The 13,004-nt window shown below is 38.7% G+C and overlaps 1 protein-coding gene across 1 annotated transcript; it reads right to left on the bottom strand.

The window, feature by feature from the left end:
• On the bottom strand, window positions 1,741–3,216 carry LOC108661110 (uncharacterized protein K02A2.6-like). The gene is made up of 3 exons (XM_018116991.1): window positions 2,985–3,216; window positions 2,745–2,843; window positions 1,741–2,450 (listed from the first exon to the last, which is right to left on the bottom strand). Exons 1-3 carry the CDS (start codon window positions 3,214–3,216, stop codon window positions 1,741–1,743), a joined length of 1,041 nt encoding a protein of 346 aa, XP_017972480.1.

Below are 13,004 nucleotides of genomic sequence, written 5' to 3'. Positions count from 1 at the left end.
GGCTTGACCCATATTAGAACAAATTCGATTAAAATTTCTAGATTTAATCTAGGCTCGACCTATCTCACAACAGGTTCGATTTAAACAAAGTTGAAAATTCCTAAACTAAATTTAGGCTCGACCTATCTCATAACAGGTTCGATTTAAACAAAATTAAAATTCCTAGACTTAATCTAGGCTTGACCTATCTCACAACAAGTTCGATTTAAACAATTGAAATTCCTAAACTTAATTTAGGCTTGACCTATCTCATAACATGTTCGATTTAAACAAAATTAAAATTCCTAGACTTAATTTAGGCTCGACCTATCTCACAACAGGTTCGATTTAGACAAAATTAAAATTTTTAGACTTAATCTAAGTTCGACCTATCTCACAACAGGTTCGATTTAAACAAAATTAAAATTCTTAAACTAAATTTAGGCTCGACCTATCTCGCAACAGGTTCGATTTAAACAAAATTAAAATTTTTAGACTTAATCTAGGCTCGACCTATCTCACAACAAGTTTGATTTAAACAAAATTAAAATTCCTAAACTAAATTTAGGCTCGACCTATTTCACAACAGGTTCGATTTAATTCTTTAATGCTAACTTAATTGGATTAACATGAAATGAAAAAACTCAAATCCTTCCATCAAAGTTTTACAATCTCAACACTTTAAGTCGAGTGAATTTTTACTTTCGAAGCTTGGGACATGAATTAATTTTGATTCTTGTCGGGTGCATGGCTAGGCATTATGCATGATTGACATGATGAAATGTTTTCATGTTTATGATTCATTAAGGTTCCAAGACTCTTCTCTTGTTTCATCCGATTTTTCAATGCAACTTTTGATCTTCTTTGCCTATTTTCTTTCCTTCTGGAGACTTCAGGTAACTCCAGATTTTCCTTAAGTACCTTCTTTTTTGACATTTGACTTTGCCTTAGGTTCGATGCTCTGCCATTCCTTTTTTTTTTTCATCATTAAGTCTTTTGCTGAACAATGAGTGTAGTTTCTTGCTTAATTAGTTTATTTCTTTTACCAGTCATCATTCATTTCTATGACAATCACTATGTGAATCATGGGATGGTAAATAATGAAAGGGTTAAAATAAAGAGGCGAATGAGAATTTCACATATGATAAATCAAATAATTCAAGGCAAAGAGAATTTACAAAGCAAATATTAGATCTTTAAGTGATGAACACTCAGACCATTCAGAGGAAACAATCTGATATTCGATTTCAAGAATTGTCCTTGATTGATGCTTTGAGCAAATCTGTGGGTTGCAGACTCTCTAACTTCCCTTGTTTTGCGAAATTGTGGAGCTCCATTCATAGTGTATTTCTACCTCAATCTTGTGTCCCATTTAGGCTGACATCTTAAAATTTCATTCTAACTTCCTACTTTTCGACCTCAAGCCGCCCTGTTCGGGTTTTCAGCATGAGCCTCCTCCCTTAGGTACGAGCTACCCTTTTCGGGTTTTCAGCACGAACCCCTTCCGTGTCAAGCATAGTACTTCTTTACCGCATCCGCATTTATCGGATTAGGCAAATCTTCCCCATCCATGTCAGCCAAAATTAAGACTCCTCCTGAAAAAGCCTTCTTTACCACATACGGTCCTTCCCAATTCGGTATCCATTTTCCTCGAAAATCAATTTGATTAGGGAGTATTCTCTTAAGAACCAACTCTCTTTCTCGGAACTGTCTGGGATGAACTTTTTTCTCATATGCTTGCATCATCCTTCGTTGGTACATCTAACCATGACAAAGAGCCGCAAGCATTTTCTCCTCAATCAGATTCAATTGCTCGTAGCGGGAGTGGACCCACTTAGCATCTTCCAATTCTGTTTCCATCAACACCCTCAATGATGGGATTTCTACTTCAACAGGTAGAACTGCTTCTGTACCATATACTAATGCGTACGAAGTTGCCCCGGTGGAGGTACGCACAGAAGTTCGATATGCATGCAAGGCAAAAGGAAGTTTCTCATGCCAGTCTTTATAAACTTCAGTCATCTTTTCGACAATCTTTTTGATGTTTTTGTTGGCTGCCTCTACAGCTCCGTTCATCTTCGGACAGTAAGTTGTCGAGTTATGATGCTTGATCTTGAATTTAGCGCAAATATCATTCACCATCACACCATTCAAATTGCTTGCGTTATCAGTAATGATTCTTTCTGGAAGTCCATACTGACATATGATCTCCCTTTGGATGAACCTGTACACCACCTTTTGTGTCACATTGGCATAGGAAGCTGCTTTTACCCATTTTGTAATATAATCAATGGCCACCAATATGAATCGATGTCCATTAGAGGCTTTTGGCGTAATAAGCCCAATCACATCCATTCCCCACATTGAAAATGGCCAAGGCGCTGTGAAAACGTGCAATGGGGCTGGTGGAGCATGGATTCTATCTGCGTAAACTTGACACTTGTGGCATTTTCGAGCAAAGTTTATGCAATCTGATTCCAATGTCAACCAATAATAACCAACTCTCATAATTTGTCTAGCCAACATATGTCCATTAGCATGAGCTCCACAAGTTCCTTCGTGGACTTCTTTCATTATTTTGTTGGCTTCCGTAACATCCACACATCTCAAAAGTACTTGATCTCGACTCCTTTTGTAGAGCACTTCTCCGCTAAGGAAGAAACCCATTGCTAATTTTCTAAGAGTTCGCTTGTCATTGTCCGTGATATTCTCAAGATATACCCGGTGCTTGATGTATTACATGTTATCATGATACCACGGCTTACCATCAACCTCTTCCTTAACATTCAAGTAATGTGCGGAGACTTCACGGACTTTTAAATCAAAAGGACCTACATCAGCCGCTTCTTTTATTCTGAACATTGCTGCGATAGTGGCCAAAGCATCAGCAATCTAATTTTCTTCTCGAGGCAAGTGGTTGAAGCTGACTTCTTTGAATTGTTTGCTTAATTCTGTAACCAGCTTTTTATATGGAACTAGTTTAGAATCTCTAGTTTCCCATTCACCTCTCATTTGACATATCACTAAAGTCGTATCTCCGTAAACATCTATCACGTCAGCCTTCATCTCGATTGCTGCTTGTAATCCCATTACCAACACCTCGTACTCCGTTATATTATTAGTACAATTGAAATTCAATCTCGCTGTGGCAGGATAGTACTTTCCATTTAGAGAAACCAACACTGCCCCAATTCCGTGCCCCAAAGCATTAGATGTTCCATCAAAATACATCTCCATGGGTTGAATTCATTGGGAACGTCCTTTTCTATGTGCAAAATGGCCATCAAATCTTCATCTGGAAAATCGAAACTTACAGATTCATAATCCTCATTAGCTCGATCTGCGAGAAAATCAGCGATGGCGCTCCCTTTGATTGACTTTAGGGACACATACACAATATCATACTCAGACAATAGCACTTGCCATCGAGCTATTCTTCCAAACATGAAGGGTTTTTCAAAAATATACTTGATGGGATCTAATTTTGCCACCAACCATGTTGTGTGATACAACATATATTGTTTGAGCCTTTGGGCGGTCCATGCTAGCGCACAACACATTTGTTCGAGCGCAGAGTATTTGGACTCATACTCTGTGAATTTCTTGCTCAAGTAATATACGGCTTGTTCTTTCTTCCCATTTCCATCATGTTGTCATAGTACACATCTCATAGAATTCTTGTTTACAGTCAAATACAAAATAAGAGGTTTTTCAGCCGTCGGTGGCACCAACACTAGTGGATTTGTGAGATATTCTTTGATTTTATCAAAGGCTATTTGACATTCTTCATTCCACTCTCTTGGGTCTCGTTTTCGAAGCAACTTGAAGATTGGATCACATTTGCAAGTGAGCTGGGATATAAATCGAGCAATGTAATTCAACCTCCCTAAAAATCCTTTCACTTCTTTTTGCGTTTTGGGAGGTGGTAGCTCTTGAATAGCTCGTATTTTATCTGGGTCCACTTCAATTCCTTTTTCACTTACTATGAACCCCAACAATTTCTCAAAAGTTACACCAAAAATGCATTTTGTATTATTCAACTTGAGCTAAAACTTTCGCAATCTCTCGAATAGCTTCTTGAGATTGACAGTATGATCCCTTTCTGCATGAGATTTTGCAATCATGTCATCCACATATACCTCTATCTCTTTATGCATCATATCGTGAAACAAAGCTACCATTGCCCTTTGGTAGGTGGCACCTACATTCTTTAATCCAAATGGCATTACTTTGTAACAAAACGTTCCCCACATGGTTACGAATGTTGTTTTTTCCATATCTTCGGGAGCCATCTTTATCTTATTGTAACCAGAGAAACCATCCATAAATGAGAACAAAGCATGCTTTGCTGTGTTATCCACAAGAGTATCAATATGTGACAAAGGGAAGCTATCCTTCGGACTCGCTCTGTTCAAATTCCTGTAATCGACGCACATTGGAACTTTTCCATCCTTCTTAGGAACTGAAACTATATTAGCCACCCATTCAGGATACTTAGCCACCTCTAAGAATCCAGCATCAAATTGCTTATTTACTTCTTCTTTAATCTTCAACAACATTTCTAGCTTCATCCTTCTCAACTTCTGTTTAATAGGCTTACAGTTTGATCTCAAAGGCAACTTATGGACAACAATGTCAGTATTGAGACCTGACATGTCCTGATATAACCAAGCAAACACGTCCACATATTCACGGAACAGTTCTTCTAGCTTCTGCCGTTCATTAGATGACAGCGAGGTGTCAATCTTAACCTCTTTCTTTTCTTCCCCATTTCCGAGGTTAATCATTTCTGTGAGTTCCTGATGAGGTAAAATCTTTTTTTCCTCCTGTTCCAACATTCTCGACAAATCAGGGAGTAAGCCATAGTCATCAACCTCCTCTTCATTTTTCAATTCATTAACGTTCGAAATCATCTCAAATTCGATATTCAAATCGTTGTCTAGATTGTCTTCGTGTTCATTATTTAAAGACTTGCAAACAGGTAAAGTTGGACGCGTGTATGGGCAAGTATTTATTGGTTAAAAGAATAGATGAAAGGAAATATGCAAAAAGATTGATGAATTATGAAACACATTATGCATTGTCATTTATTTAAATGATGAAGGTAACAAAAAGCCCTACTTAAATAAGAAATTACTCTTAACACCCTTGGGCATAGGCATTTAGATAAAATTGTTCATTACATTTTCGAAGACTTAAAGATGATGGGTAATTCCGTGACTGTCCAATTGTTTAGCTCCTCTCTTGGCAGTACTGGATACACCACAGGGATCTTCTCGTTAGGTTCTTCATATTTGATCATATGGATTGATAGCTCATCAAACATCCGTAGAACCTGATTGACCTTTGTTGGTGCTTTGGGATGAATGAAACCTGCAGAGTGAAAAGTCTCATATAAGTGTGGGATTGTCCGTTTCCCAAATTCTTCTTCCTTTCCCTCAAGCTGAGCCATCTTTTTAATCTTCTTTCGAGTTGTCAATTTCCTTCTCTCTTCATTGGTAGGCTTGTACCCCAAACCGAACCTTTCTTCATTTTTTATTGGAGTCAGAGGACGATTAATTCCTTGTAAATTCTTTCCTAACCCCAAACCGACACGACATCCTTTACCCACTGTCTGCTTAACCCCCATTTTAGTTACTACTAACAAACGCAGAGTCGGTATCACTTGTCTTTCCCCCACATAAGTAGCATTAACAAATTCAAAAGATCTGAAAGAGTATTATGGGACTTCTTCTGTCGCCTCTACAAAGGGAGCAAATGATGGTTGAATAGCCAGTATGTCTTCCTCTGCAGATACACTTATCAGTTGGCCCTCAGTTATGAATTTAACTTTTTTATGAAGGGAAGATGGTATGGCTCCTGCCATATGAATCCATGGACGCCCTAACAAACAATCGTATGACGAGGCAATGTCCATGACTTGAAATTGGACCTAAAAAATGCAAGGGTCAATTTGTATTGGTAGTTCAATATCCCCTACCACCTCCCTTGTGGTCCCGTCGAAGGCCCTTACAATCATGCGACTGGTTCTCATATAAGACACATCTACTGGCAACTTGGTTAAAGTAGAGCGAGGCATGACATTTAAAGCTGAACTATTGTCGACCAAGACCCTAGGTACGGCATGGTCCTTGCATTTGATGGTAATGTGCAGAGCTTTGTTACTTCCCCGATCACCCGATGGGATTTCTTCATCATTAAAGGCAATGAAGTTCCCCATTGTAATGTTCCCCACAATGTGGTCTAACTTTTCCACTAATATATCTTGTGACACATAAGCTTGGTTCAAGACTTTAAGCAGCACGTTCCTGTGTGCTTCCGAATTCAAAAGCAAGGACAACAGTGAGATGCGAGCAGGCATTCTGGTTAATTGTTCTACCACACTGTATTCACTGTGTTTGATAAACTTGATAAATTCACCTGTTTCTTTCTCGGTAATAGGATTTTTGACCTCATTGTTTGGAGCAACTACAGATTCGACAACTTGGTCCTTGGAAAAGGTATCTGCTTTCTTCATGCCTCCCGCTCCTTGTGCAAGTTTCCCTTTTTCAACTCTTTTCGCTATCTCAGGGGAATAACATCGCCCACTTCGCGTTATACCCCCCACACCAGTTAGATCTTCAAAAGATGCTTGGGGGGCGGATGAAGTTGTGCCAAAATATTACACTCATAATTCCATGGGACAACCTTATCGCTCTTGTAAGGGAACGGGTTGGGGACTTCGATGGTAATACCACTTCTGATCATAGTAGGGGATGTATCATTCATCGAGCTCCTGTTTTCTTCATAGAAGATGGTGAAAGGTTTAGGTTTGTTCGCCCCAAATGAACTTGATGCCACTTCAGTTGAGGTGTCTCTATTTATGGTTCCGACCAAATTCTCTTCGACTTCTTCATAAAACTCAATTATCGATGAATCCGTCAATTCTTGCAACTTACAACGAAAGCTATCACAATTTTGAATGGAATGCCCAATTACCCCCACATGAAATTTACAAGAATAAGCGAGATCATGCCCCAATTCCTTTGTGTCGATGGGTTCTAGAGTGATGGCATTTATCTGGGACAACGCCTCAAACACTTTATCTATTGGTGTTTGAATCTCATCAATACTCTTTTTCACCCTTCGAATCATCCCTTCATGTATGGCGTTCACTGTCGGTCTTGCATGATTAGGTAAAGGATTCCCATCAACACTCGAATTATCTTTTTTTGCAAAATTTAAAAGTCCTGCCTTATTGAGCGCTTGGACTTTATGTTTTAAAGCAGTACAATTCTAGGTGGAGTGCCCTTGAATTCCAAAATGGTAATCACAATACGCATTCTGGTCATACCATTTCAGGAAAGGTGGTCAGAGTGGTTCTAAAGGGGTTCAAGCAAGAAGTCGATTTTCTATGAGTTGTGGCAACAATGTAGTGTAAGGGACTGGAATAGGATCAAATTTTGGTTTTTCTAGGGTAGTTTTAGGTCCTCTTTGACCATGACTAGGATTATTGGTTGAAGCTACCGGTCTTGGTGGTGAAGTTTGTGGAAGAACATTGGTCTGAAACGTTGGTTGCAGGGCAAGTTGGTACACATATGGGTTTTGTGTGATGTTGCCTATGTTTAGATAGAAGGGTTGGTATAGGGGGTACGGGTAATATTGGTTAAAGTTGTGGGCTTGTTGGTTGTCGTGAGCGACTGCCTGCACATCCTCTTTTTTTTTCTTAGGCGTATTCCCTTTCTTTGAGCTGACAACTTCATGCCCTTCAATTTTTCCACTTTTGATAGCTCATTCTAGTATTTCTCCAAATAAGACCAAATCTGTAAAGTTTTTTGTGGCATTACCGATCAAGCGCTCATAGAATTGAGCTCAGAGTGTGTTTATGAACAACATAGTCATCTCCTTATCAGTGAGAAGTGGCTGAACTTGCGCTGCTGTATCTCTCCACCTTTGGGCATATTCCTTGAAGTTCTCACTTTGCTTCTTTTTCATAGTCTGCAATGACAACCGATCAGGGGTTAATTCAGCCACATGCTTGTATTGGGCTATGAAGGCTCTTGCTAGGTCTTTCCAAGTCTTAATACGATTTCGATCTAGCTGTACGTAGCACCGAGCAGCTGACTCAGTCAAGTTGTCTTGGAAAAAATGGATCAATAACTTATCATCGTGAGACTATGCAGCCATCTTCCTACAATACATGGTAATATGTGCCATGGGACACTTTGTTCCATCATATTTTTTAAATTTCGGAACCTTGAACTTGGCAGGGATCAATACATCTGGCACTAAGCATAGCTCGGTTGCGTCCATGGTACCAAACCTATCAACTCCTTCGATAGCACGAAGACGTTCTTCCAACAAATCGTACTTTTTCTGATCTTTTTCATTTTCTCCTATTTGTGACGAGTCCTTTGTTAGTTTCTCTTGCTCTTTTGGATAGTCTAAATCTGGGACGTGTATTGGTTCAGCAGGATTTATCCCAGAATATGGCCCAAATTGCTCATGAGTCGGTTGATGGCCCATCAGGGGTGGTGCATTGTAATAAACGGATGGCATCACTTGAGGGTGGACCCTTTAAGAGGTTTAGGCATGTGGTGGAGTGAACCCTGGGGGATAGGGTGGATCATCCCTTTGGTTTCCACTATCTTGAGCTAGTGGGTTTTCTGACAGAGTTGGCTCTTCAATCACTCTTTTTCCTTTACTGAAACTCATCATCAATTCCATCATCTTTGCTAACTGTTCTCTCATTTCTTCTTGAGCTCTTTCCATTCTGTCCATTCGCTCTCTTTGTTCTTCTTCCATGATCCTTGCTCGCTGACATGTATTATGAACACGTTGGTCACTCGGCTTAGGTGGTCGAGCTATTTTGGACCTTATTGTTGATCATAAACATGAATTAGATGAGTATTCGATGCATGAATGAAAAAATGAACCCATTATCTTTATTTTTAGATGAAAATACTTATTGTCATGAAATGATGATTTATGCATGTATGAAAGATTATGTACTAAAAGTATTCGTCACATGACACCCAACAACAAAGTCATCCATTGCATAAGATATTTGTCTTTGATTACAACTCAGGAGTCATTTAGAAATATTCACCAATCTTATTATAATGGCTATACACCTCATCTAAATACTTAATCAACTGTTGCTCTTGTTTTCCAACAGAAAAGACCTAGCTCCTTAATATGTCCGTCTTCCAAGCCATGCTTCTCGCCTTGTAAGCCACCTCCCTCATTTGCCAAACCAAGTAATCCATATGGTCGTGTTTCTCTGTATAAGTTTATTTGTAAGATTCACCCCACTCTTGAATTCTGGTGCTCTGTTGCTTGAGGCGTTCATATTCCTGTTGATAAGTCGTCATGACCCCTTCGAGCTCTTCATACTCCTGTCTTAGTAATTGGATGGACTCTTTTTGGAATCGCACTTAACTTCTTAGTCCATCATTGTGCGCTTGAAGTTCATTGCCTCAATTTTCTCTCACTTGTATTTCCCTTTAAAGTTCATTGGTTGTGGCAGAAAACTTATCATTCAGGCTCTCATACTTCCTTTCTATTTTTCGGACCTTCTTTCTTTGTTCAATTACCTCTTTTATCATTTTCTCACACCCTTTTTGGAGGTCTTCATACCGTTGCTTCCAACTGGCATTTTCAGCTTCGGACTTCTTTCGAGCCAACTCACTTTCGAGCAAAGCGTCTCGTGGTTCTGGATCAAATAGGCCACGCAGTGCATCTTCTTTTGGATATACCACATCCTTAACTCGTTGGTCATGCCATATCTGATATCTGGTAGTCACTTCATCGGTGTACCTCCCTTGATCAACTCGGCTGGTTTTCTTCCAAGCTTGCTCAATCTCCTCAATCCTTTTCAGAAAACTCGGCTCTCCATAAGCAAACTCCAAAGTATTAAGTCGGTGTGTCATCGGCACAAACTGCTCTGACCCAAATTGTCTTCTCACCATAATTGAGGAGTAACTGATTGCTCCCCATGGCCCCATTAACGGTACCCAAGGTTCATTTCTGCATTTGTACAAGACCGGGTGATGCGGCATCCACGGAGCTCTCCATGTTACTTCCACACTCATGAGTTCCCGAAGTCTAGAGATCTATTGCTCTTTAGTCCTATTTTCTGGCCATTCACTCTCACAAAATTCTCTGATAGGGGCGGTTTGCAGATGAAATGGCTTTATGAACTTATCGACCTTGCATTCAAAGTGACTTACTGTCCAGATGGAAAGAAGCTGTGCACATCCCACAAATTGTCCTTCCCCTTTTCTTCGACAGTAATTCAGTGATCTGAGAGTTTCCGCTAGAATAGAGGGTGAAGGATTGGCCTTGTTGATGACTTGCTCGAAGAAGTCTATAATTCCGACCTCTATATGTCCCAAGACTTTGGGAAAGATCACTAGCCCGTAAATTCCTAAGGCCATCACAAGCTGTCTTTGCTTGGTGTCCCGATGCTTCATGATATAGCTACGTAGAAAACTCCATGGGATACATTCATTGTCCCCTTTTTTCCTTAGGTTCTAATCAACTTCTGCCGAGGTAATACCCATCATCTTGGCTAACTTTCGCCTGTGTCCGGTCTTTTGTCCTCTCCAATATATCTTGTTCGGATTATCAAGATCTTTCATTGTAGGAGAGCCGAGTACTCTTCGATTGTGGGGACCATATCCACCTTATTGAACACGAAGCATCTATACGACGGATCCCAAAATTGCACAATGGCCTTTAACAACTATTCATCTATCTAGACCTTAAAGAGTCGAGTTATATGGCCATATTTCCTATCGAAATTTGCCCGAGTGGTAGCCCCCCACTTATCCCATATGTTGAGTAAATCGGTGAAGTCGTTCTGTTTAAGATCAAGGTGGACCCTATCAGGTAGTGATGAGAACTGATCCTTTGACAAGCAATCTCTTTCACTTTGTTGGGCACTCACCATATGCTGAGTCACTTCATAAATTCCATCGAAACTTGAGGATGGCCATGATGACTCCATGTATGCAACTGGATCTACTCTGTTAATGGTTGTCAGGTGACAAATACTTTTTCTATTATGATGCAAATATGCATATGATAAAAAATTCAAGTTACCACCATAAACAAGAATTCCCAAAAGATGAATGAAAGTAATTAATAACCTGATACCTTTATTACTTGCGGAGAAGAATTTAGAACAAGGGGATTATGAAAATTCCTTCATGTGTACCTAGTCAAAAGGTATATTCTCACGGGTGAAGCTCTACCTAAGCAAAGGTCACTCTCGGTATTCTACATGCTGAGCTTGGGTTGAAAATGGAGCTAAAAGTTCCCGAATCGCTCCTCACTGTGGCCCACACGAACTAGTAAGGCACTCCGGTCCTCATCCATTACAAGCTTCAAACGGACTAGGTTCGATCTGAGTGGGAGTCTTCACTAGCCCATACGGAGGTTATCACCTCACGAGAGCGTAGCTACTTAACTCGCTCCTAATTAAGGACAAAGTCTGGGTGGAAGGCTTATGCATGAATGCAAGATGTGTATTGTGTGAGAATGAATATACTGACCTTGGACTAATAATTTCGCATTCCTCTTATCCTAAATTTTCCACAATTATTAAAAACAGTGAAGTAATAATAGCAAAATAACTGAATGCATTAAACAAAAATATGCAAAATTAAGGCTAGGGAAAACAACAAATTATTTAAGGCTTAAGATAACTTATGATTAATTAATGGCTTAACTATCGAGTCCCCAATGGAGTCGCCATCTGTCGTAACGTGCGGGTCCAGGAACCCGATCGCCAAACGCAGGCGAAAATTAAAATGCTTTAGGAGTCGCCACCAATTTTTTTTCTATAGGTGTGATTGGTCACTTATTAATCTGATTCTAATCGACGAAGTCCTAAATTAATTTTAGGTGCGTCAAAAGAACGAGAACTGGTCCACATTTTTAGAGATGGGTTCTGAAGTGCGGTTACGCACGGAGAAGGGTTAGCACCTCCGTGGCGCCCGTTCCACGAACGGTACCATTTAATCTTAAGTTATCTTAATATAGCCTACTTTTAATTTAATCCCTACTTATTAATTAAATTTTTATTAAATTGACTGACTGAGTTTTTTTATTTGGTTTTACGTATGCACATGATGCAAGCATAAAATGATGTCATGACTTGTTTATTTTAAATAATGGAGTCGGTAATCTTTTATTGGAAAATCATTCGAAGACCATCCCAACGCTTTGGTGAAGTCTCGAGATTTTCCTCACCTAGAGATATCCCCGGAAGAACTCGTCTCTACAAGCTCCTCGGGGAAATCCCATCATCGGGATTCCCGCGCCATTTGCAAAATAAATGTGACATGCTATGACAGGATAAAATGCTGATGTCTACATGCACGCGTTTATTGACTTAGGTGATTCATAATTCACCCAACTATGTATTTAAATATTTATCACCTTGTTTATATACTTAGTGTTACTTAATTATTTATTATTATTTTTTAGAGTTTCCTATTTAAATCTATATTCTTTAACTAGCATAGTGAATTAATATTCCATCTTATGTATTATTTTCCTTTTTTAATCAAATAAACAATTAATTAAATTAATGGTTAACTTAATTTTATTTAATGATATTTATTTGCTAATTAACTGACTACATTAACCTAGATTTAAATGTGATATTGTGTAGATTTACTTTTCTCAATATATATTATTATTTTAGCAACGATTATTTGAGTTGATGGGTATTGAAATTTGGAGTTCGGATTTATCCTGATGCTTCGTTGAAAATCTGTCTCGAACTTCGCATTCAAAAAAAAAATCCACTTAGAAGAGGCAACTCTTTACCTCTCATAGGTGAAATTTTTCAAATAATCATTTCATTCATTTTTTTTATTTTTATTATTATTACTATTTTATTTTATTTTTATTATTATTTTTTTTATTTCTTTTCATTTACTTATCATTATTACTATATTTATTTTAAAAAAACAAACTAAATCTATTATGAATTTTCTTATTATATATATATATATATATATATATATATATAT

This window comes from Theobroma cacao, chromosome 3 (genome assembly GCF_000208745.1).
Source record: "Theobroma cacao cultivar B97-61/B2 chromosome 3, Criollo_cocoa_genome_V2, whole genome shotgun sequence".
In the NCBI taxonomy this organism is placed as follows: domain Eukaryota; kingdom Viridiplantae; phylum Streptophyta; class Magnoliopsida; order Malvales; family Malvaceae; genus Theobroma; species Theobroma cacao.
Note: the sequence above shows the minus strand (reverse complement) of the source record. Positions and strands in the feature narration are given on the sequence as shown.

What these genes read in the sequence shown, in the direction of transcription:
- LOC108661110 (XM_018116991.1), bottom strand. Translation starts at nt 3,216, where the DNA reads ATGGAGATGTATTTTGATGGAACATCTAATGCTTTGGGGCACGGAATT. An exon ending in AGTGATATGTCAAATGAGAG is followed by an intron (nt 2,844 to 2,984) that starts GTGAATGGGAAA and finishes CCACTATCGCAG; the next exon opens with CAATGTTCAGAATAAAAGAA. An exon ending in TGTTAAGGAAGAGGTTGATG is followed by an intron (nt 2,451 to 2,744) that starts GTAAGCCGTGGT and finishes CATTGGAATCAG; the next exon opens with ATTGCATAAACTTTGCTCGA.